The sequence below is a fragment of the Phalacrocorax aristotelis genome, chromosome Z (genome assembly GCF_949628215.1).
Source record: "Phalacrocorax aristotelis chromosome Z, bGulAri2.1, whole genome shotgun sequence".
Classification (NCBI taxonomy): Eukaryota; Metazoa; Chordata; class Aves; order Suliformes; family Phalacrocoracidae; genus Phalacrocorax; species Phalacrocorax aristotelis.
This window is the reverse complement of record NC_134311.1, coordinates 53,985,186-54,009,944: the sequence shown is the minus strand read 5'-3', so window position 1 is coordinate 54,009,944 and position 24,759 is coordinate 53,985,186. Positions and strand designations below refer to the sequence as shown.

Genomic DNA, 24,759 nt, shown 5'->3' with positions numbered 1-24,759 from the left:
TGCAAGCAATTAATATAATGGAAATATTTCTTGAAATATTAAACCTTAAATTTTGATAATTAAATGCATTAAATGGAAAGAAACCAATTTTTTTTCTTCAGATCTTGATCATGGTAATTACAATGTTTAAGAAATGAAGGTGCAGAATTCACAGAGTTATGAAATAATGTACTTTAAACTATAATATCTCCTTTTAGAACCATTATCAATTTTGTTTTTTACTTACTCTTGAAACTTTCATCTATCTGGATTTTTCAACAAATCTGACCTATTTCTACCAAAAGAGAACAGGGTTTAAAAAAAATTATTTTCTCTATTACTGAAGAGTCTTGTGTTTTCATCTAAACCCAGAAATTTTACTTCTGGATCTGTTTTGCACTTCATTCTTAGCACCCTGTCCTCCTGCTCACAACATACACATGCCTTCTTTTTTTCTAGTTAGATCTACTTCCTTTGCTTCTTTAAATATGATTCATTTGTTTGATCTTTTAACTCACCGTATACAGTCTTTGCAGTTTGTTCCATTTTACCCAGACTTCCAGCTGACAGCCTTTTTAAAATAATTTCCCATGTTTTCAATGGCCCCTTCCTAGTCAAAGATCAGAACTAAAAATGTCCTCATCCTCCCCAACAGTCAACCACTATCCTCTTGAAATGTTTGTTTACTCCTGCTCTCTCCTGATTCTCTTCCTATTTCTGTAACTGCCCTTTCAAGTGTGTCCAAACTTTGGAGCACCACTTAATCCTCTCTCCAATTTGTACAGTGTTCCCTGAAGACCACATCTCCACATTTCACACCTCCTGCTACGCTGATTGTTGTTGGAGTTGTGACAAACACAACTCCATACAAACAAGTCAAATATAACTAAGTCCTGAATCCTCATTCTTTCTTTTGCCATACTTACATACCTCTCTAGCCATCAATCAAGCAGGTTAAAATTATTTCTTTTTTCCTCCAGCAGCCTTTGTCTTAATTACAGATGATATGGTCATCCTGTGTAGCCTAATCTGTGATGTTACTTCTTTTACTGGTTGCCTTATTACATAAACGATATTATTTTGCTTTCAAAACTATCTGTTTTGAAAGCATCTCTATAATATTTGCTCTCAGTTACTATCAGGGTGTCAACACATGTACACAATGTGCCTTTCCACTGTGTGCCTGTTTCCACTATGTAATTTTAACCTAAACACAAAGTCAACTTTTGAGATTATGCCAATGATGTTTCCTTCATGTTTGAGCTCCCCATAAAACTTACAAAACAGAGGGACCAGCCTCCTTTAAACTCTTCTCTGCAATGCATATTAAGACAGCTGGCCACTCAGAGTTGTTTTGTTTTGTTGTTTTTTTTTGTCTCTATCTTAGTGAAAAGCATGCCCCCTCAACTTTTTCCTTATTTCTTGTTTATCGCTTTATACTTAAGATTTAAAGTCTTTGAAGGAGAGCCATCTTAGCCTTGTACAGTACATAATACAGAGGTTCTGATCAAAGAATAAAGCTAGGTACCATAATACAATCACATTGTTCATATCACAGATATAATCATTAACCAAATTGTTCACATTCACTTTTGACAGATCAGTCCATTTTAGAAATATGTACTGAAATGAATCTGTAATGTTAATGACCCAACAAATGCAAGCCCCTTAAAACACAAATGAAAAATAATAATTGACAAGATCTTTACCTGTCCAACTCAGTATGCACAGCTTAAGTAAGCACTACTCCATTTTATAAACCTGTAAATTCCCCTGGAAGTTTCACAATGGTCTTTAAAAACGTATTTTTACTCATTCTTGGAATTTATTTGCAGACTGCTCAACAGCAAAATCAGCCAAACTCTACTCAGTTCTAGATAAGACAGATGACTTTTAAAGAATTATTTAGCACTTTCAGCTATTTGATTGTTTCCAGCTGACTGTACTACATGATCTAAAAAAAGAAAAAAGCTTCTAGCAAGGTGGAAAATCTGGCAAATAAGACATCATGTTTCCTAAGCAACTGCATAGCAATTGCAGAATACAACTACAGCTTTACTCAGAAAAATCTTTCAACATGCGAAATTCCTGCTAAATCTGATTTCTAAACAGCGAACTATATTTTCCTACTTCTTTACAATAAAACCTTCCATGTTTATCACAGGTAAAACCATAACTTGCAATTCAAGATCAGAGAGAGCGTGTTTCAAAATTCAACCTCTCAAAAATCACCTATCACAAGTGACTTCACTTTGATAACTGCAGGTAAGCTAGAAGACAAAAAGGAAAAATATGTAAAATTATGCAACAAGATTGGCAGAGTCTAACTAAGAAAAAAGGACAGCTAAGTGAGGATATTACTATATGATTACCTAGAATAACAACACAGCAATTCAAGACGTTTGTCCTCAGAAAAATAGTATGTGAACTGTGTAAGACATTTAAGCTAAGCCAACTGATCTTGCACTAAACCAGCTGAGAATGCTCACACTCCTCATTGATTTTGGTTTCAGAACATGTATATTTCAAGTGAAATGTACTGTAAGATAATCTAGGGTGTGCTTCATATAGAAGAGGGCTTGCACATATTCATGGGAGTTATTTTTCCTATTGCATCATCTTTAAAGTAGTCCTCCTGCAACCAAACTGTAGATGCAGCTACACCATTATACTTAAAACAAATTCCACAGACAGGACTTACACTGGCAGAATGGCAATTTTCATTTCCAGTGTGGACATGTGTGGAAAGTTTCCAGGTCTCCATTATCACGTTAAGTGAAAATTTAAATTTTAAGCTAAAAAGTTGTTGCAGTTAAGCAACTAGGGACATTTAGACCAGTGTGGTTTGTAGTGAGAGGTAACTTCATACCATTTTTGTATTGGGAAAAAACACAAACCAAACCAAAAAGACCCTAACTGTCTCCCCCATGCCTCCCTGTCTTCTTCCCCTCCCCACCCCCACCGCCCCCCCCCCCCCCCCAAAAACCCAAACCAAACCATAAAAAAAACCACAAAACCACCAAAAAAAATCACAAAAAAGCAAATCGGCCCAAAAGCATGGTCAGGTTTTCCCAGCTGTAACATCTATTATAGTAAAAAGATTTTTCTTCTCTCTCTACATCTCAGTCTGGTTTAAATATGTAATACCTACCTAATAACACAAAGCTGAACAAGAGCACCTTCATATTCTCTCTAGATACAAAAGAAGCTGCCACTTTTCTCACTCTTTTGTTGTAGCAGATTGTTCAAATGGATTTTTTTTTTTACATAATGAAAGGTCCAGCTAGTTTGCTTGCTGAAAGCCCCTATGGTTTCCTTACTAATTAACTGACAATAAAAATTTAAAGTACTCTTCATGTTTATCTTCTGTCAGTTCTAAACAAGAACTTGTTTTCATTACTCACAGCTTTCTTGCTCACTGGAGACAAGTTTACAGTGCAATTTAGCAAGGCCAGCTTATTAAAGTCATATTTGTTAAACTTTTTATCGTTTCAGAGAGCAGTAAGTCAACTGCTATAAATACAGTCTCTTTCTTGCAAGGTAAGGAACAGACAGCAGACAGCTTTTGTGAGACTAAATAAAGGTTTAGAGTAGCCTGACTGAACTTGCTCTGCAGTGGATCAGAAGCATTCACAGGATCTATTTCAGCAGGGGTCCAGTAACTTCCAGGGCAGGGTAAATAATGAACAGGGTAGGAACTTCTTGACCCAGAAGAGCCACACTTGTATATGACCTGAGACAAATAATGGAACAGTTCTGTGTTTTTTTCTGGTATTACTTGATTTCTTTGTAGCAAAAGGTGGGGTTTACAGCAAAAGTCAGGCTGAATTACAATTTATACAAACCACACAATGATGGAGTTACTGGAACACTTACTGAGCAAATACAATAGTTACATTAAAGGAACACTACAAAAAGTTACCATTTCAGGTAGCAGTAGTATGTATTCATGTGTCCGTTTGATTCCACCTATTCTTATTTCTGGAAGGTCTCCACAAAGAATGTTACACTTCAATGATTCTATTTTTGCTACTATATTATACTTATTTCCAATAATTGTTTTAAGATAGATATTAGTTAAGTTTTAAAAGGCTGCCTAGTCCCAAAACTCTCAAGTGATTCCAATCACACATACCAATTCCAATCCTAATTCCAGTCAAACTGCCTAGGTATAACTGATATTAAAATATTTTAAGTTACAGTGAGAGATACACAATGCTAAGGCAACAGATGTAAATGTGTAAGGTGGACACATGTGCAAGTGAGTCCAGGCCAGTGTCACATGTTAAACCAGCTTAAGCATTGCCTTTGTGCCAGTAAAAATGCTCGTGTGATCTCCTAATGAACCAGACCGCAAGTCTCTTCTGGGTTAAAGCCAACCTTCCTTCATACATTAGTTTTATCTGGATTAGTTATAAAAGGTAGTTACACAAATACTTGACAAAGGAAGAAAACTGCTACTTTTGACAGCAATACTAACTTAAAACATATTGAAAACACAGCTTCACACAGAGATGAGAGAGAAATACAACAGGCCTTATGGCCTAGACCACAGTACCCATGATTTTCCTTGTTGAACTTTTATTTTTAATAAAGCCTTTTTATACCACTAACTGCAATCACCACTGTTTTATACTCCACAATAAAAAAAGCATTTAGAAGCCATAGATTTTTTTAAAAGGGGAGAAAAATAATGACATAATTTAATCCAACTCAAACTAAAAAGAAAAGCATAAGGCGCACAGATCTTTCAACCAGAACTGAGTCAGGATACTGCATAAAAAGTTGCTTTCTGCAAACTCTTCAAGGAAAGGTTGTCAAGACTCCTAATGTAACAGTTATGTTAAAGGAGAATTTTGGAGTAGCATGCCTGAGTGCTTTGTTACAAATGCCTGGACGAGGGGGTGGGAGGGAAGAGTCCTGGTATGTGATATATGTGGTATCCTTTCTCTAACAGCTGTGTTGGATATCTATTCAGAGATGAACTAGATCAAATTTAATGAAGTTCTCAAAGTAGGAAAGCAGTTTACAGTTTAGGACAGAGCAACTTTTTACATGTGAGCCTACACAATCCCCATGCTGTGAAATCTTGATTTCCAAGGAGTTAAGGAATACCCTAACACTTTCCCACTTAGGCATTAGAAACACAAGTATGAGTGATTCTCTCCAGTAATTCCACCTATGCCTAAAAACTAATCTTTGGAACGAACGAAAAGAGCAAAGAATTTTCAACCAGAAAGAAGATTCCTATCTTGTAAAAGTTTTACTAAACCAAGAAACATATACAAATAAATATGCCAACCAGTCCTCAGCTAACTACTACTACTAAAAGCAGAAATGATGAAGTTTGCTTTTTGAAATCTGGGGCGGTATTGAAATGTTACAATCAGCAGCATTTGCAATCATACAGAGAACCCGATATCCTCTGGAATACACATTAAAAGTCTGTTAAAAAACACCCCAGAAACTTGAAAACATGTAAGGGCTTTTCATAACCTCAGGTAAACCCTGGGAAGGCACTTCAGCAAGCTGTAACTAAAGTGTTTTCCCAGAATGATAATGAAAAAACCATGATGAATCCCAGTATTAAAACTCCTATGAGTGAGTTCTGGGTGTCCAGAAATTCACAGGATTTCCCACATGGTCACAATGCATCTACAATACTTCCAGAAGTTATTTTTGTTTTCTTTCTAAAAATTTCTTCAGAAAGTCTTTCTAGAGTACTAGTGTTCAATTGTGCCATTCAAGGACAGTACCATCACAGCATACATGGTCAGTGTTTGCCCTTCAAACGTATTAGCTCTGACATTATTGTTCATAGAATGATCTCCTTTGGAAACTTGTATCTTGAACATTTTTTCAAAAGCTTTGATTTCAGATGTCTTCAGAGATGAAATAGCACTTATTAATCTATTATAAAGGTAACTCGTTTAATATAACACTTACCTGTGCAGTTTCTGTCATTTTCTGTTCAAAATCAGTTTTAAATGCAGCATATTTCTCCACATATAGTTTATAGGTATCTGTAGCTTTCTTTGATTTAACTGCTGCCTGTAGATCAGTACAAAAAAAATTGTTAAATATCACATGTACAATCTGATCCAAGGTTTTTAAAGCTATATTAAAAGAAAGTCTAGGATGATCTAAAATAACACTCAGGGGCATATCAAAACAGTGAAGTGTCATAACAAAATTTCACCACCAGGCAACTCAGATTCAAGCCATTAGAAATTTCTATTTAAAGCTATACATAAATGACAAAAAAGGTTACAACACAATTGCCTCATTTAAATCCCTTCCCTTTATCAGCAATGACTAGTTTATAATATACTTATTTTGAAATCAAATTTGTATTGCTGAAGTTAACTAACTAGCTCTTGTCAAATATTCAGATCTGCAACAGGGGAACAGGAAGAAAGCAGGGCTGCAATACAGAGCAAACAGTTTGTGCAGTTCTGAAAGAGTCAATGGTAAAAAACCCAAGAACGGACAGTTCTCTGTTAGAAATGAAGGAAGAAATTTAAAAAGTACAGGTATTAACACCAATGGAAATTTAAAATTAAGAGATATTTGAAAGTGAAGTTAATGCAGAACATACTGATGGCCAGATTTATGCAGCTCAGTGTTGTTTATAACAGTCCTGTTTGGCTTTATAATTTATTGATTTTTTAAACTTGTTGTTAATAAACCAAAATAATCTTTCTAAGAGTTTAATATTCTTAAAAGACATAACAAAATACAGGAGAATCTAAATATTAAATGGAGAACAAAACTGAATTAAGTGATTGTCAGTGGTAGAGGAAGTAATTTTCAAAGTTTACAGCAATACACACGAGATGGTGTTTTTCAAACCTTTTATATTCTTGCTATTTCCAAGTTAAAAGCCAATAAAAATAAAAATTGACCATCACCTTGTTTTCTAACTTCTTTGTGCAAAATGTCTACTCTATCTCATTGAAGTTTCCCATCAGTTGTAACTCAAACTTATTCCTGGGTTGTTAATTACATCAGTAGACAGCTGTGTATTTATTATTTATTCTACTTATTAATAGCTCTCCCCCCCCTTTCAAATTAATCTGTCCCACAGTAAAACCAGAAACTATTTCTCACTTGCAATGACTTGTAAAGCTGACCACTATCTATAACTTTCAAACAAATTAATACAAATATGCCCTTTGGAAAGAGAGACATATTCTGCAATTTCCAAGAGGAAAATAACTGATAATCATGGTAACAGCATAGCATTAGCACTTGCTCACCTGGGGACTCAACCAGGACTTCAAACGATGAGAAGCCAAAGCTACAGTTCCATGTTTCCAGTTACAGAGAAAGCTTAAACAGATCTTAGTCACTTAAAAGCCTGAAAATACTTCACTGTATGAAGAATATGGCTCCTTCAGGCATTAAAAGGAGAGCATGACAGGTTGTATCAAACACATCAGTTACTGGTCCTGAATTTTACTTCATGATTCTCACTCCTGCACATTCACACAGGGGAGTGACGAATGAAAAATCAGTCCTATCTTATTTCCCAAAATGCCAATTACTAAGCTGGAAGTACAAGGTGGTCTATGAACACTTGGTTTTAAAAATAATTAAGACTGCTTTGCAATGAGACTATTTCAAACTTAACCATTGAAAAGGAAGGAAATGTCAAGGTAAAAGACTGCAAAAAATTGCTTTTTTCATGAAGCATTACGTAATTGAACCCCATACGCATGGGATTTTGACAAAACCAAAACATTCTGTCTCTTGTAATCATGATTAATGATAAGCAGAATCTGAGTGTTACGTGCTGAAGAGCATCGACAAAAACCAACTGCTCAGCAGGACAGACAAAATGACAAAACACATGAACATTGTATAATAAACTAGTAATCTCTTCTGAAAACAGGACGTGTCTATTCTCAGGTGCAGCAATTGCTAGAACTTTATTGAGCAGATTTACAGTAAGTGAAAGAATAAGGATCAGTCAAGAATGTTTTGTCAAGTCACTATAAATAGAGAAGTTCACATGTCAGAGAACAACAGGAAATTATTACACAAGCTAACACTAACTTCCAGCTGCAATGCAAATTGCAAGGTCTCAGACACCTCCTCAGATTCTTCAGTAAAGTATTTCTCCACATACTTGGTTTTGTGACAAGCTCTTAGCATATTGATGCAGATCCCCTGCTTTCTAATAATACAGTTATTCTGTGACTTCTATAGAAAACATTTCTCCCGTTGTGCTAAAAAGTAATAAACCTACTCTCTGCCAAAGCAAAAATAATGGAGTACAATCTTTGTCACCATGTTTCTGAAATTACAGGTATAAATTTGAATAAAGACATGACTGTAGAAACATGATGGTCACAGTTACCTGCTCCCACTGGAAATATTTTTTAAGTACTTGCTAAGCATTCAGCCATGGCTCAGTTCTTCACACAGAAGTATCTTAAGGAAGACGCACAAAACAGTAAAAAATGGCCTTCATCCTATAGTGCTTCCTCTTTCTCCCTTCTCATGTAGACAGACTGAACATTTATTTGTTTCCAACTGAACAAGGTCAATGTTACACCTTAAAAACAAGCCTTCCATCAAGTCAATTTTCCTATTAAAAAGTTTTAATCTGTTTATAAGAACTCAGAAAAATTCTTGTACAGACTGGCAGGAAAACATCTGCCAGCCCACATATTTCTGAATCACGTCTAGAATTCAACATTGATTACCACTTGAGACAGAAGCTAGGAAAAAAAAAAGCTATGTTTTATCTTTGATATAAACCATCAGAATATGGTCAACAGAATCACTCTTGTCATCAGTGAAAAGACAATGACCAACTCTGCTCCATCAAGATAGCAGTAAAAAGCCACTAAGACCATTCTAGCAAGAACAGAGTCCTACACAGATCAGGTAATTGAAATGGAAATAGGCAGAAGCATCAAGATTTAAAAAGAGAAGGCATGGTTTCCCTGTCTCTTACATGACCTCTTTCCTCTGCTATTTAGTTTTCTGAAAATAGGAAAAAGTTACAGTGATGCCAGCAAGCTGAGGGAGGCGATCCTTCCCTTCTGCTCAGCACTGCTGAGGCCACACCTGGAGCACTGTGTCCAATTCTGGGTTGTCCATTGCATAAAGTCCCAGTTGTTGAAGAGGTGGCAGTCACTGACCTTCTCCTTCACCTGGTTGTTCACAAGTCCATGGGGCTGGATAGGATCCACCCGAGGATACTGAGGGAGCTGGCAGAGGAGCTCACCAAGCCACTCTCCATCATTTATCAGCAGTCCTGGTCAACCGGGGAGGTCCCTGATGACTGGAAACTAGCGAATGTGACGCCCCTCTACAAGAAGTGTCAGAAGGAGAATCCGGGGAGCTACAGGCCTGTCAGCCTGACCTTGGTGCCGGGAAAGGTCATGGAGCAGATCATCTTGAATACCGTTACGCAGCACATGCAGGACAACCAAGGGATAGGGCTCAACCAGCACAGGTTTATGAAAGGTAGGTCCAGCCTCACTACCCTGTTCTCCTTCTATGATAAGGTGACTCGCTTAGTGGATGAGGGGAAGGCTGTAGACATTGTCTACTTGGACTTCAGTAAGGCCTTTGACACTGTCTCCCACAGCATTCTCCTGCAGAAGCTGGCTGCTCACGGCTTGGACAAGTGTACTCTGTGCTGGGTTAAAAACAGGCTGCATGGCCAAGCCCAGATAGTGGTGGTGAATGGAGTCAAATCCGGTTGGCGGCCAGTCACGAGTGGTGTTCCCCAGGGCTCAGTGTTGGGCTGGTCCTGTTCAATATCTTCATTGATGATCTGGATGAGGGGATTGAGTGCACCCTCAGTAAGTTTGCAGATGACACCAAGGTGGGTGGAAGTGTCGACCTGCTGGAGGGCAGGAGGGCCCTACAGAGGAACCTGGACAGGCTGGATCGTTGGGCCGGAGCCAACAGTATGAGATTCAACAAGGCCAAGTGCTGAGTCCTGCACTTGGGTCAGAACAACCCCATGCAACGCTACAGGCTTGGGAGGAGTGGCTGGAGAGCTGCCCAGTGGAAAAGAACCTGGAGGTGCTGGTCAACAGCTGCCTGAACATGAGCCAGCAGTGTGCCCAGGTGGCCAAGAAGGCCAATGGCATCCTGGCTTGTATCAGGAATAGTGTGGCCAGCAGGAGCAGGGCAGTGATCATCCCCCTGTACTCAGCACCGGTGAGGACGCACCTTGAATACTGTGTCCAGTTTTGGGCCCCTCACTACAAGAAGGACATTGAGGTGCTGCAGCATGTCCAGAGAAGGGCAACAAAGTTGGTGAAGGGTCTAGATAGCAAGTCTTATGAGGAGCGGCTGAGGGAACTGGGGTTGTTTAGTCTGGAGATGAGGAGGCTGAGGGGAGACCTTATCGCTCTCTACAACTACCTGAAAGGAGGTTGTAGCGAGGCGGGGGTTGGTCTCTTCTCCCTAGTAACAAGCAATAGGATGAGAGGAAATGGCCTGAAGCTGCACCAGGGGAAGGTTAGGTTGGATATTAGGAAAAACTTCTTCACCGAAAGGGTTGTCAGGCATTGGAACAGGCTGCCAAGGGAGGTGGTTAAGTCTCCATCCCTGGAGGTATTTAAAAGAAGGGTAGATGTGGTGCTTGAGGATATGGTTTAGTGGTAGACTTGGCAGTGACAGGGTAGCGGTTGGAGTCAATGATCTTAAGGGTCTTTTCCAACCTTAATGATTTTATGATTCTATGATTCTATGATTCTATGAAAAGAGACATGGGCATACTGGAGAAAGTCCAGTAAAGGACCACAAAGATGATGAAGGGTCTGGAGCATCTCTCCCATGAGGAAAGGCTGAGAGAGCTGGGACTGTTCAGCCTGGAGAAAGGAAGGCTCGGGGGGGATCTTACCAATAGATATACATTCCTGAAGGGAGGGTACATAGAATACAGAGCCAGGCTCTTTCCAGTGGTGCCTGGTGACAGGATCAGAGGTGGTGGGCACAAACTGAAACACAGCAGGTTCCCCCTGAACATCAGGAAACACTTTTTTCCTGTGAGAGTGACTGAGCAATGGAACAGGTTGCCTGAACAGGTTGCCCAGGGGGATGGTGGAGTCTCTGTCCTTGGAGATGTTCAAAAGCTATCTGGTCATGGTCCTGGGCAGCTGGCTCTGCTTGAGTAGCAGGGTTGGACAGGATGACCTCCAGAGGTCCCTTCCTACCTCAGCCATTTGGTGATTCTGTGAACGGATCAAACTCACCCAAGCCCCAAGGACAGTACTGAATACAACATCAAGATACTCATCACTTAGGTTTTTGGTCCATGAAATTGGAACATTTTAAATTAGCACTGAAAGTAATGCTAACTTATTTTTCTTCCCAATGCAACAGACTTCAAATACTTGTGTAATTAGCTACTTTTTCTCATTGAAGAGATAAAAAACCTCCTACTCACTTCAGTAACAAAGGCATTGACTATTAGCATATTTTCCTAAGGAAATTTATCCAAAAACATAATAGATGCTGAAACAATTATAAGTAATTTCTGTAAAAGCCACTAAACAAAATCATCATACGATGCAGGTATTTACAAGATGAATTAGAACAACAGTGCAGCTAGAGAAGATAAGTATAAACAAAACATAACTAGGTGTTCAAAATATTATGCATATTAATAGACACAACTACCACTGTTAACAACTTTTAGCCCTTTCTGAGCACTTCACTTAGTAATACAAGATGAATGTGTACCTGAATGTCAACACAATGAATTAAACTAAGACATCACAGAACTACCTTATCAATTTCTCTCTGTGTTGCTCCTTCTTTTTTCAAACGTTCTTGTTCAACACACTTTGCATTGTAGTTTTCCTTTGATTTCTGCAAGGCCTGAGTGATACTTTGAATATTTTGCACTGCTTCCAATGTTCCTGAAACGTCTTCTTTAGTCTGCCAAATATCACATAGTTGTCAAAACCAAACCATTTTAATTTTGACATTAACAAATCATTGGACATAAGAAAATAATTAATAACCTTTTTATAAGCTTTGATTTGTTCCTCTCCATACTTGTGAACTTCTTTTATTAGCTCTTGTAATCTCCTTACAAGATCCAAGTGACAGCTTGCCAGTTTTTCTGTTGAGGTTTTGAAAACATCCCAAACTGGTGCAAATGTCCTAGATTGAGGAAAATAATATGTAACTTTCATCTGGATTTCTTCCTTTTAGTTGGCTATGATTTTTTTACTAGTGCTAAAGTATAACTGACAAGTTTACAGAAGTTCAGTTCTGTTCCTAAAACTGAAACAAAGCCCCTAAAAACTGCTATAAATTTTTATTAAATATATTTCAAATGTACTTGGAATCCTATCTACTAATTTTATCATGTTTTATGTTTTACCTGTATTGACTCTAATGAGTAAAACACAGCAAACTTCACTTAATCTTCTCTATCATCAGCACACAATTAATGACAAATGATGTTCCTAAAGATGATGCAAGAGGAGCTCAAAATAGTTTAACATGTAGAAGCATTTTTACATGTATACTTGAATAGTTCAAACAAATCAGAAATTACTTGGTTAGTTACGTTTCTAGTGGTCTTACATCATTACAGCCACAAGATGCAGGAAGAAATATTAGCAAAGATGGTGGACCACTGAAAGGGATTTACTGATTAACAGGGATTGACTGTATGGCAAAGGAAGGTGGGGGACATGCCATTTCTCAGATTCAGATTTCTGTGCTAAATGGACTTCTCTAGCTATTCTAAAGATAAACTCCTACCTCAGCTTCCTGGATAATGGGGCTGAAAAATCAATGTTATATGTAGCCTTTAAAGCACTGATGTTCAAACTAACATGCAGATACAGAACTTTGAAGAGCAGCAACAACTGGTATCAAACTATCCACTGACAAATGCTCCCCACATTTCTAGCTGTGATTACTACAAATAAAAAAAATCTAGCCTCATCTAAGAAGTCCGAGTCATTGGCATAATCTTTCATATGAAAACAGCTATTAATCATTCCATTTTTAAAAAAACATACCCCATGCATAAAATTTTAATTAAACTATGGAATATATCTATTGAAAAGTCTCATTCTTAACATCTCTGAGGACAGAGATAACACTCCAGAAAGCAGAAATAATACAAATAAATAAATTTACTGCCACATTTGCTGACAATGTGTTCTCTCCTCAGAATAATTACCATAGAAGCACAGAATAGAAAGTCACATTCGTTATTATGTCTGAAAAGAACTCAACCTTAAACATAGAGGAATCCCTCCGTGTTTGAGTTTTGTTTTTGTTTTAAACTGTGAATAAAGAACTGTACTGTCTTTTGGTTTTTTTCATAGATGCATAATATGTTGCATGGTTGCTGAAGAACTAGCATTTTTAATGGTGACAAAGTTATGCTAGCTTCAACATCATCAATAAAACATTCATAATCAAACTTGATTCTTAACACGTATGCAGTTAATTATTTCTCTCTTATGTACACTTACTTACCCAAGCTGGGTGTAATTGCTTGCTGATTTGGCAAGTTTTGTCATTGACCTTGAATATGCCTCCTCTATTGTAGCCCTGTCAAAGAAAGACATCAGAAGCCTAACTGAAATTTTGAACGTATTTGAAGACAGATGAATATGCATTCTAAAGGTACAAAACAGAGGACTTTTTACTTTAGCTGGAAATGACTCTATTTTGACTCCTCAAAAACTACAAAAACCCACAGAAGATTATTTTCAAAATATTATCTAAGAACCCTTTGACAGAATCTTGCAGGGAACAGAAACAAGTAAAACCTGGGGACTTGGGCCTTGAAAAAGATGATTCCCTCCTTCCTATACTCTCTGCTGTTCCCCTCTGCCTTTAACATTCTCCACTAAAGAACAGTCAGAACAAAGTGACGTAACAGTCACCTGCCTAGCACTGTCTAAACACCAGAGATTTACAGAGCAACAAAATCAAATATATTTGTAATGAAAACATTAAAATAAATAAACGGAATGCTTACTAAGCAATCATTTCAAATAAAATGAGGTCTTGTCCTGTCTTTTTGTAAAGGGTCTCCAGTGATTATTTTTAAGTTCTTTGTGTAATGATATTTGAGTTTGAAAAATTGTAAAATAACATGCAATGAAAATACCATGTTCTACTGTTTATATTATATGATATATAATATAATATTTTTTAATATAGTATATTATATATATTTAGATTTGCACAGCAGCGGCAAGGGCAGGTCCCGTGGCTCAGCGTTAGATCAGGGCAGGCGAGGAGGTTCCTCGTACCTGAGAAGCCTGAGGGTGAGCAGAGGGACCCGTCAGGAGCCGGCAGCTCTCGCGGCGTGGGGCGTTGCCAGAAGCAAAGGCAGGAGATGTAAACGGCCCCTAGGGAGCGCGAGCGACCAGGACGGGCAAACAGGGCGTGGCGCGGCAGAAGGGCATGGCAGTTCGCGCGGGCAGGAGGGACGCCACAGCCCACTTGTAGGTCTACCGCTCAGGCAAGTGCTTTGGCCTTGGGCAAAATGGTGGGTGCTCGCCTCAGAGCTAAAACCACTGTTCATTCAGCAAAAGCCCCCGAGACGTCAGACGCATCCACCCAGACAGATCTGGTGAGAAAGGACACACCACTACAGGCAGTGGGTTGCGGCAAATGCCCAAACACCCTCCTGATGAAAAGGTAAGTACCTGCATGAGGTGTGCACAGGTTGATGACCTGTTACGTCAGGTGGCTGAACTGCAGAAAATGGTTAAGAGGCTGCACAGCATTAGAGGAGCTGAGGCAGAGATAGACAGGTGGCTTCAGAATCAGCAGACACCGCCGAGAATGAGGCACCGTGGACCCTGGTGACTCACAGGAGCAGGATTCCACATCAGCCTGCCCCCTCCACCATCACAATCAGAAACAGATATGAAGCCTTAACGACTGAGGATGCCCAAGAGCAAGGTCTGCAAAGTCCCCCACAAGGGGAAACTGTACCAGCAACACACAGTGGCCATTGTAAAAAGAAACAATGAGTGCTTGTGGTGGGTGACTCTCTGTTGAAGGGTACTGAGGCACCCATCTGCTGACGTGACAGGGAGTCACGGGAGCTGTGCTGCCTTCCAGGAACCAAGGTCTGAGACATTGCTGAGAGGGTGCCACAGCTCATCAGGAAAACAGACTACTATCCACTATTACTATTTCATGTAGGCATGAATGACACTGAGAGTCGCAACCTGGGCAAAATCAAGGAAGACTTTTGAGCCCTGGGGGAGCAACTGAAAAACACTGGCACCCAAGTGATCTTCTCTTCCATTTTGCTAATTCGAGGGAAGGGAGCAGCCAGAAACAGGCGCATAATGTATATCAACTCCTGGCTACATGGCTGGTACCACCGTGAGGGGTTTGGCTTTTATGACAATGGGGTGTTCTTCAATGGCAACAACATGCTAGGGAGGGATGGAATCCATCTGTCTAAAAGGGGTAAGGGAATCTTCAGCAGTAGGCTGGCTAATCTGGTGAGGTGGGCTTTAAACTAAAGGACTTGGGGGGTGGGATCTGTGGCGAAAACGCTCACACCAGCATGTCCAACGGGGGAGTAAGTCAGGCCAATTAGTCTGGTGATAAAGGTTCCTTAGCTGTTTCCCAAGAGGTGAAACAGAAGAGTACACACCTCAAGAGTACGTACATGAATGCACGCAGTCTAGGTAACAAACAGGAGAAGCTGGAGCTCCGTGCCCACTCAGAAGGGTATGACATCATAGGAGTAACTGAAACATGGTGGGGCAACTCAAATGACTGGGGGATCGCAATGGACGGTTACAAGCTCTTTCGTAAGGGCAGGCAAGGTAGAAGAGGTGGAGGAGTTGCACTCTACATCAAGGAACGCCTTGAATGTACTGAAGTCAACTATGGTGATTGTGACTGCTCTATCAAAAACCTCTGGGTTAAAGTCAAAGGGGTCATCTCCAAGCATGACCTCACAGTGGGCATCTGCTATCGACAACCTAACCACGGTGACAAAGCCGATGAAGTGATATTTGGGGCACTAAAGCAAGCTTCTGGCCAACAGAACCTGGTCCTGATGGGTGACTTCAACTACCCAGCAGCTCGCACGTTATCCACGAAGTTCCTGGAGTGTATCGAGGACTGTTTCCTGATACAAATGTTAGATGTGCCAACCAGGAAGGAACCACTTGCTGGACTTGCTATTCACAAACCAAGAAAGCCTGCTTTGTAGTATCTCGGTTAGTGATAGCCTTGGCTGCAGTGACCACAGTATTGTGGAGTTCGGGATCCTGCTGAGCATGCTGAAGGTTGGTACTAAGACAAGGGTTCTGGATTTTAGAGAGCAAACTTCAGTGCACCCAGGGCTCAGTTGGGAGGGATTCGATGGGAAGCTTCCATGGAAGACAAAGGAGCTAGTGAGTGCTGGGAGTTCTTCAAGAACTCTCTATTGGAAGCACAAAGCCAATTTATCCCCTACAAAGGAAAGGAAAGTAAGTGGAGCAAGAGGCCCCCATGGCTCAACCATGACCTCCTGGGTCTATTCAAATCCAAAAGGGAAGCACATCAGAAATGGAGAAGTGGAGGATTGACTGCCGAGAACTACAAGGGCATAGCCAGAGAGTGCAGAGACGCCGATAGAAAAGCAAAAGCCCAATTTGAATTGAAACTGGCTGTAGACATAAAAAATAGCAAGAAAGGGTTCTTCAGACATGTCAACCATAAGCAGAAAAGAAGGAAAACATAGGCCCACTGTTAAACGGAAATGGAGAATCAATCACCAATGATGCTGAAAAGGCAGAGGTCCTCAACACCTTCTTCATCTCTGTCTTTACCAGCACTGTTTGGTCCCAGGCTTTGGGAACAAAATTGCCAACTGAACCAAACACCAACCCACCATCAGTGAAGGAAGAGTTAGTACATGAATTACTACAGGAGCTTGACCCCTACAAATCAATGGGCCCTGACACCATCCATCCACACGTGTTGAGAGAGCTGGCTGACATCATTGCAAGGCCATTCTCCATAATCTTTGAGAAGTCATGGAGAACAGGGGATGTCCCAGAGGACTGGAGGAAGGCAAATGTTACCCCTGTCTACAAGGGCTTGAGGGAGGATCCGGGTAACTATAGGCCCATCAGCCTTACTTCAATCCCTGGGAAAGTTATGGAACGAATCCTCCTGGGGGCCATCACAAGTCAAATGAAGCGCGTGATTGGGAAAAGCCAACATGGCTTCACTAAAGGCAGATTGTGCTTGACAAACCTGGAGGCCTTCTATGACAAAGTGACTTGCCTGGTTGTCATGGGGTGCGAAGTGGACATTGTCTACCTGGACTTCTCCAAGGCCTCTGATATGGTCCCCCCCAGTCTCCTCCTGGAGAAATTGATGTGTTATGGCCTGGACAGGTGGTCTGTGCAACAGGTGGGGAACTGGCTGACAGGCCGCACCCAAAGGGTGGTGATAAATAGCTCCTTTTCCAAGTGGCAACCTGTCACTAGTGGAGTCACCCAGGGATCAATATTGGGCCCAATGTAATTCAATATCTTTATAAGTGATCTGGATAACGGCATCAAGTGTAGCCTGATGAAGTTTGCAGGTGACACCAAGTCGAGTGGGGAAGTGGATGCCTCATAAGGGAGAGCCACCCTGCAGAAAGACCTGGATAGGCTGGAAGAGTGGGCCAGCAAGAAGTTCAACAAGGACAAGTGTAAGGTCATGCACCTGAGGAAACATAATCCAGGAGTGCAGCACAGACTGGGATCCACCTGGCTGGAGAGCAGCTCTGTGGAAAGGGACCTGGGGGTCCTGGTGGGCAGAAAGCTCAGCATGAGCGAGCAGTGTGCTGCTGCGGCCAAGAAGGCCAACGGGATGCTGGGTTGCATCAAAAAGGGCATCGCCAGCAGAGAGAAAGAAGTCATCATCCCACTCTGCTCAGCGCTTGTCAGGCCACACTTGGAGTACTGCGTACAGTTCTGGTCCCTGCTATACAAAAAGGATGTGGACAGGCTGGAAGGGGTCCAGAGAAGGGCCACCAAGATGATCAAAGGACCGGGAAGCTGCCATATGAGGATAGGCTGGGAGATCTGGGTTTGTTCAGGCTTGAGAAAATGAGGCTCAGAGGGGATCTCATCCCCATGTACCAGTACTTAAGGGGCAGCTACAAAGAAGATGGAGACTCCCTTTTTACATGGAGTCACATGGAGAGGGCAAGGGGGAATGGACACAAATTGCTTTTGGGGAGATTCTGATTGGACATCAGAAGGAAATCTTTCACATTGAGGACAGTCAACCATTGGAATAATCTCCCCAGGGAAGCGGTGGATTCCCCAACACTGGACATGTTTACGACTCAAATGGACAGGGTGCTGGGCTGTCTTGTCTAGCCTGTGCTCTTCCCAGAAAGGTTGTACTAGATGATCCCTGATACTGGACCTAAGATTCTGTGAAATGTTATAAAATAGAAATAAATTAAAAATACCGTAAATAGTAAATTGTATTATTAAGTATTATAACTATTTATATTTTACATAATTTATAAAATTTATATTTATATTAGATAAATATTGTAAATAAATATAAATAACTTTCTTATATATCAAACAAATATTTATATTACTTATACATGGAATAATGTTTTTAAACTGAAGGAGGGTGTAGACTATATATATGGCAGAAATGTTTTTTTACAATGAGGGTGGTGAAACACTGCAAGAGTTTGTCCAGAGAGGTGGTAGATGCCCCATGCCTAGAAACATTCAAGGTCAGGTTGGATGGGGCTCTGAGCAACCTAATCTAGGTGAAGATGTCCCTGCTCACTCACTGCAGGGGGGTTGGACTAGATGGGCTCTAAAGGTCTTTTCCAACCTAAACCATTCTATGATTCTATATTCATTGTTAAAGAAGGTTGTCTCAATACATTTTCACTTATTTTGGGTAACCTCTCCCCTGCATACAGCTTCATTATGTTTTCCTGCACTCAAACCCAAAATGGTACTTGTCTTTCAGAGATTCAAAATCCAAGGGTCTTCACAGATTTCTTCCTTACAGCCTCTGCTGGGACAAATGCCATGGAATAGCAGTCACACAGCTTATCACCGCAGTGACTCCCTACAAGTCCTTCCCCCAATCTTCCTCACCCTCTTATTTCTAAGGTAAAGATACACACTAATTTTCCACCCTAAGTCAATATTCAGTATGTAGTGTCAACTTAGATTTAGAAGCATCCTGGATTTGAGTAAATACTGAATTTGCCTCTTCTTGAAAATGCAAAAGCTTGAAGCAATTTCTCTCCTGCTTTGTAATACCTTTAACTCAGGGGTAAAGACAACAAAAAGGGAGATGAAGAATGCACCCCTCTCCCAAGTTAAACCACAACTATAACCACTTATTGCTGAGGCAGAGGTTTTTATTTCTCCTTCACAGCAACACTTTCCAAGTTAAAATAATTTTCTTAGAAAATAAGAAACAAAGTAGCAGTAATCACCTGAAACAGAGGAGCATGTATTTAAACCTACAGAACTTCTAAAGTAACTATCCAGTCAGCTGGACAAGCAGTTTGAAGAAGGGGATTAAACTGTAAAACGCAGTAACTTAATTACATTTTAAATCTCACCCACAAAACACTGTGAAGTTATATAGTCAAATAACTTTATCTTCCTTCCACATGTGTAAATATTTTTGATGATACGAAGAAATCTAAGTTTCCAAGGTTTCGAATTCTTGCTCACTGCACAGCAACCAGCAGATACGCACAGGCACCCAGAAGAGACACTGATATTTTGTGAATTACCACTATGAACAATATATTTTGATTAATTATCAACAGGTTCTATCAAAGTTTTCTAGATTTGATAGTTCAGTGCCTGGAGGGGTTGTTCCCGTCCCGTCCCCTTCCCCTGCCTTTTTTTCTTTTAAACACAAGATTTCTGGCCAAAATCCATACCTCTCTTCTTCTGAAGAACTTACAGCATACTTACCTTAGCAATTTCCACAAAACTGGAGTTCTGCAGTTTACCACACATTATCAATGTACAACAGTTACAAACACTAACAACCAAAAGATACTGTTACTGACCAGTTTGGCACATATAACTACATTTGTCCTATCACTGACTTCCCAGAGCGGTCGGATGTACTGGTAACACACTATGAACACATCAGTGAGTTAATTTTCACCCATTTGAAAACCTGTCTTTTCGTGGGATCTATTAAACATTTAAAAGTTAAATGGGAACATAGGCATTGCCAATTTCTTCTGACCAAGGATATTCTTTTTATGATGCTTACAGGCAAGTGGTGCAGAAAAACCTCTGAAAGACTTCTGGAGAAAACCCAATGGAATAGGTACTGAGTTCCTAGCTGAGCACAGTGTTTTCTTATGTGTAAGCAGCTGAGGTGTTCAATAGACAAAAACATAAGACAGTTCACCTACAAAATCATCTCAGTATTTAAACAAAAAGGACCTGCAGGGTCAGGCCAACCTTCTTATATTTTCACTTCTTTAAAAACAAAATTTCTATGTGCTTTGTCAAGAACAGCACAAAGATATCTATCTCTCAGGAGACAAATAGATAACCTACCCCACTCAAGATTCACCAACATTGAGCAGATGGCCTGCCACAAAAATCACTCTTTCAAATGACATATTTCTGAACCACAGATCCAACTCTCTCTCAGTTCTTTGAGTTCAAAAACAAAAATGAAACACCGTTGAAAATTGAATTGGTATTGACTAACTGAACACAGTTAAGGAGGAAACCTTCCACTCCTTCTAGGGATATCCAGTTGGAAAAGAAGATGCAGTATAGACATATTACAAACATTTCACATTTTGGGGTTATTTTCAGAGGACAACTTTGCAATTTCAGAATTTTATTGTAGAAGTTTTTAAAGAAAAATCTTTAAAATCCATAAAATGACTATAATTTTAAAAAATCATTTTGCCACATCCTATAAAATTTTTATATTTTCATTACTATTTTCAAGGCTGGAGAAAAGGGAACAAGAGATTCTTCCCCAGTTAGGCTGCACACAACCAAAGCATTATTCTGAACAGCACCAGTAACAGAGACTGGCTTCACACAGACATGTGTCTTTTGTGCCCTAAGCAGTCTGTACCTCCAAATACAGTCAACCATCTTTCCTCTTTTAGCTCTTTTAGATCACTTCATGAAAAAAAGAAAAACCTACTCTCTGGCTAGTCTGGAGACTCCAGCAATCCTGACTGACCAGGTGACTACTGCCAAACAGCACATACAAAAGTTAAGTTGCCTAACTTGTTAAATGTGCTACCACCAGTTGAATCACAGAATGGTAGGGGTTGGAAGGGATCTCTGGAGATCATCTTGTCCAATCCCTCTGCTTGAGCACAGGAACGTGTCCAGGCAGGTTTTGAATGTCTCCAGGGAAGGAGACTCCACAACCCCCCTGGGCAGCCTGTGCCGCTGCTCTGTCACCCACACAGTGAAGAATTTTTTTCTCATATTTCAGTGGAACTTCCTGTGTTCCAACTTCTGTCCATTTCCTGTTCTTGGTCACCACTGAAAAGAGCCTAGTCCCACCATCCTGACACCCACCCTTCAGGTATTTATAGGTACTGATGAAAACCCCCCCTCAGTCTTCTCTTCTCCAGGCTGAGCAAGCCCAAGTCTCTCAGCCTTTCCTCGTAAGGGAGACGCTCCAGTCCCCTGATCATCTTTGTAGCTCTCCACTGGACTTCTCAAGCAGTTCCCTGCCCTTCTTAAACTGAGGGGCCCAAAATTGGACACAGTCCTCCAAATGTGGTCCCACTAGGGCAGAGTAAAGGGGAAGCTAACCTCTCTCGATCTGCTGGCCACATTCCTTTCAATGCATCCCAGGATACTGTTGGCCTTCTTGGCCACAAGGGCACACTGCTGGCTCACGGTCAGCTTGCTGCCTACCAGCATTCCTGGGTCCTTCTCAACAGAGCCACTTTCCAGTAGTTCAGCCCCCAGCCTGTACTGGTGCATGGGGTTGTTCCTCCCCAGGTGCAGGACCTTGCACCCAGCTTGGTATCGTCAGTGAACTTGCTGAGGTTACACTCTATCCCATCATCCAGGTCATTGATGAATATGTTGAACAGGACTGGACCCAAGACAGACCCCTGGGGAACACCACTAGTGACAGGCCTCCATCCAGACTCTGCTCCATTGATCACAGCCCTCTGAGTTCTGTTGTTGAGCCAGTTTTCTATTGACTTCACTGTCCCCTCATCCAACCCACACTTCCTTAGCTTGCCTGTGAGGATGCTGTGGGAGACAATGTCGAATGCTTTACTGAAGTCAAGATAGACAACATCCCATCCACTGCTCTCCCTTCATTGACCCAGCCACTTACGCCATCACAGAAGGCTATCAGGTTGGTCAAGCAAGGATATCTGTCTCCTCTACCTGTCCAACAGTTTTCAGTTTTCACTCTCCTACGTCTCCACTTCTGAAAAGAACAGCCAATATGTTCAAAAGTAACGGAAGGACAGACGTTAAAGTTCCAATGTATGTAAGGTTAGTTTTCATATGGAACAGTGCAGAAAATCAGGTACATAAAAGTTAGGGCATAAAAACACTAGGTCTAGGAGGCTCCTAAAAAAGGCTATTCATCCTCTTAACATATTCTAGAAGAAAACAGTACTGCAAAAAAATATTCACACTATACTCTGTGGAAGAAGGAGGGGAAGAGATAACTGTGTGCAACATCTCTTCATTTCTTTGCAATAAACAAAGACGCAAAATAGAACATGGTCAAGACAATTGGACTGTTGTAAACTACTGTTGAAGTACTGCCCAATCCAATTTATTCTGAAATCAAGAACTTGACCCGTGTGAACAGATGTGTGCTACTGAACGGTATTTATTTCCTAGGAAATCCACTGACATCCCACAGTAACTTCACAATAGTAGTGAAGGGCTTCACTGCCTAGATATGGACACTCAAACATTTTCACTCAGGTGAGGATGCAAAACATTTAAGGTCCATCTATTTCTTTGAAACTGCAAACTATATGCCACAAACTACCACTAGCTTAGACTGAGATTGATCAGTGACACACCCCTCCCTTGAAAAGTACCACCTATCACATTCAAATGCTTTTTTTACTGGCATACTGGCATACTGAGATGTATCAACAGAGCAGGGCTGAAAAAACACAATAGAACAGACAGGATACCAGGTTTAGTATCCTGATGGGAGAAGGTCACTGGAAAGGACTGAACTTACTGCTACTGGTCTGTACCACTGACAGATGTTTTCCAGTCCCAGGGCATCTTGTTCTTAAGGAACTATACTTAAGCCTTTTCAAATAAATTAAATGCAGCACCAAGATTCTAGTCAATCTCTGTGTTAATGAGAACTGAATTTTTTCACATTTTTTACAAAAAATACTGTAAGATGGCTGCATCCTGATTCATGCATAAGAACAGAAAATAAATTTCTTGATATCTCATTGAGGGTAAAGTGCCCATGTGGATCCTCACGTATTCCTACGTGATCATTAATCTTTAGTCTTAAACGTTACTTAAACTTGTTTAACTGGGGCAAAAAACCAATTGTCGTCTCCTTGCCAAATCACTAGAATTAATTAGCAGAAACTTCAGCTGAAACATTTAATATACAGAGGAAGTTCCAAATATTTTATCTATTGTTTGTGAAGGCACATCTCATTTAAAATTTAATTTAAATGAGCTGATAGATTGAAAAAAACTATAATGCCACATTCTTTTTACTAAGAATTTTGTGTAGAATGAACTGTCAAGTTTTATTTATGTTACTATTATAAAGCAAAGAATCCAAGCCAGAGAGAGCATCAAGTTATTTTTATCCTTTTACATACGACCTTTCACCCTAGGACCAGTACAAATAAAATGAAGCATGCCCAAAGAATACAACATAAAGGATATAAGAAGCAGAGTGAGTGAGATAACTTCTGATCTAAATATGTACATAAATCAAAATGCAACAGATGTAAAACTAAAAATTAAATGTGCCCAGGTGATGTACAGCTTCAGTCTATGATTTAGTGCTATAAAAACTGACTGATTCCAAGAATTAAAGCAGGTTTCAAAGGAAAGATCCAGGCACTCACAAAGATAACACAAGGCAAAAATTTATAACAGTCAATATTAAAAGTGCAAGCTTGTGAGGCTCTAATCATGAACAGTGTGATATTCCTCCACTCAGTCCAAATCAGGATTTCACTGGAACCCTGTCTCGTTGCTTAACATGTTCCCTGGAACCAGGGATTCTTTGAAATGCCAGATTCCTTGGTTTGTGTAGTCCTTACAACAGGAGACTACCCATCACACAGACTCTGGAACTCACCCGTTTCTACTTAGTGGGAAGATTTTTGCCATTCTCTCCATTTCACTTTGAAGCTACGCAAACGTCAGTGCAACTGAGTCCCTACTGGATTTGTGGTGGCTACATTTTGTGGAAATTAAAAAAAAAAGTTCTTTCTTGAGATCTATTTGAGGCCAAAACTGAAATTTTGATGAAAAATTCCAGAAAACAAAGGCTATTTGTTTGGACAACTTTTACTGCAAGAAACCTTCACTGAAACAGGTCCTCAAATCAGACTTTTGCAAGTTTTTTCCGTGTGTCATCTTGTGTCACTAATTCAGTTACGACAAAATTCTGAAGCAGACTTATAATTTTGTCTAGAATGGAAATTCTTATGTTCAATGTAGCAGCAGCAGTCTTCTTTCACAAAGAAGAAAACTAAAATCAGCACTAAGTAATCTGTTTTGGAAGTTGTCACATCTGCAGATTTAAATTCTATCCCTTCCATCTCATAGAGAAGAA

At 40.2% G+C, this 24,759-nt stretch overlaps 1 protein-coding gene across 7 annotated transcripts in view; it reads right to left on the bottom strand.

The window, feature by feature from the left end:
• FCHO2 (FCH and mu domain containing endocytic adaptor 2) overlaps positions 1 to 24,759 on the bottom strand; it is a 106,906-nt gene that overhangs the window by 72,406 nt on the left and 9,741 nt on the right. For all 7 annotated transcript variants that reach the window (XM_075078506.1, XM_075078508.1, XM_075078509.1 and 4 more), the window contains exons 3-6: positions 13,459 to 13,533; positions 11,979 to 12,120; positions 11,740 to 11,892; positions 5,926 to 6,030 (exon numbers count right to left, since the gene is read on the bottom strand). In XM_075078506.1, the coding sequence (XP_074934607.1) occupies positions 5,926 to 6,030; positions 11,740 to 11,892; positions 11,979 to 12,120; positions 13,459 to 13,533 (475 nt within the window). The remainder of the gene's footprint in view (positions 1 to 5,925; positions 6,031 to 11,739; positions 11,893 to 11,978; positions 12,121 to 13,458; positions 13,534 to 24,759) is intronic.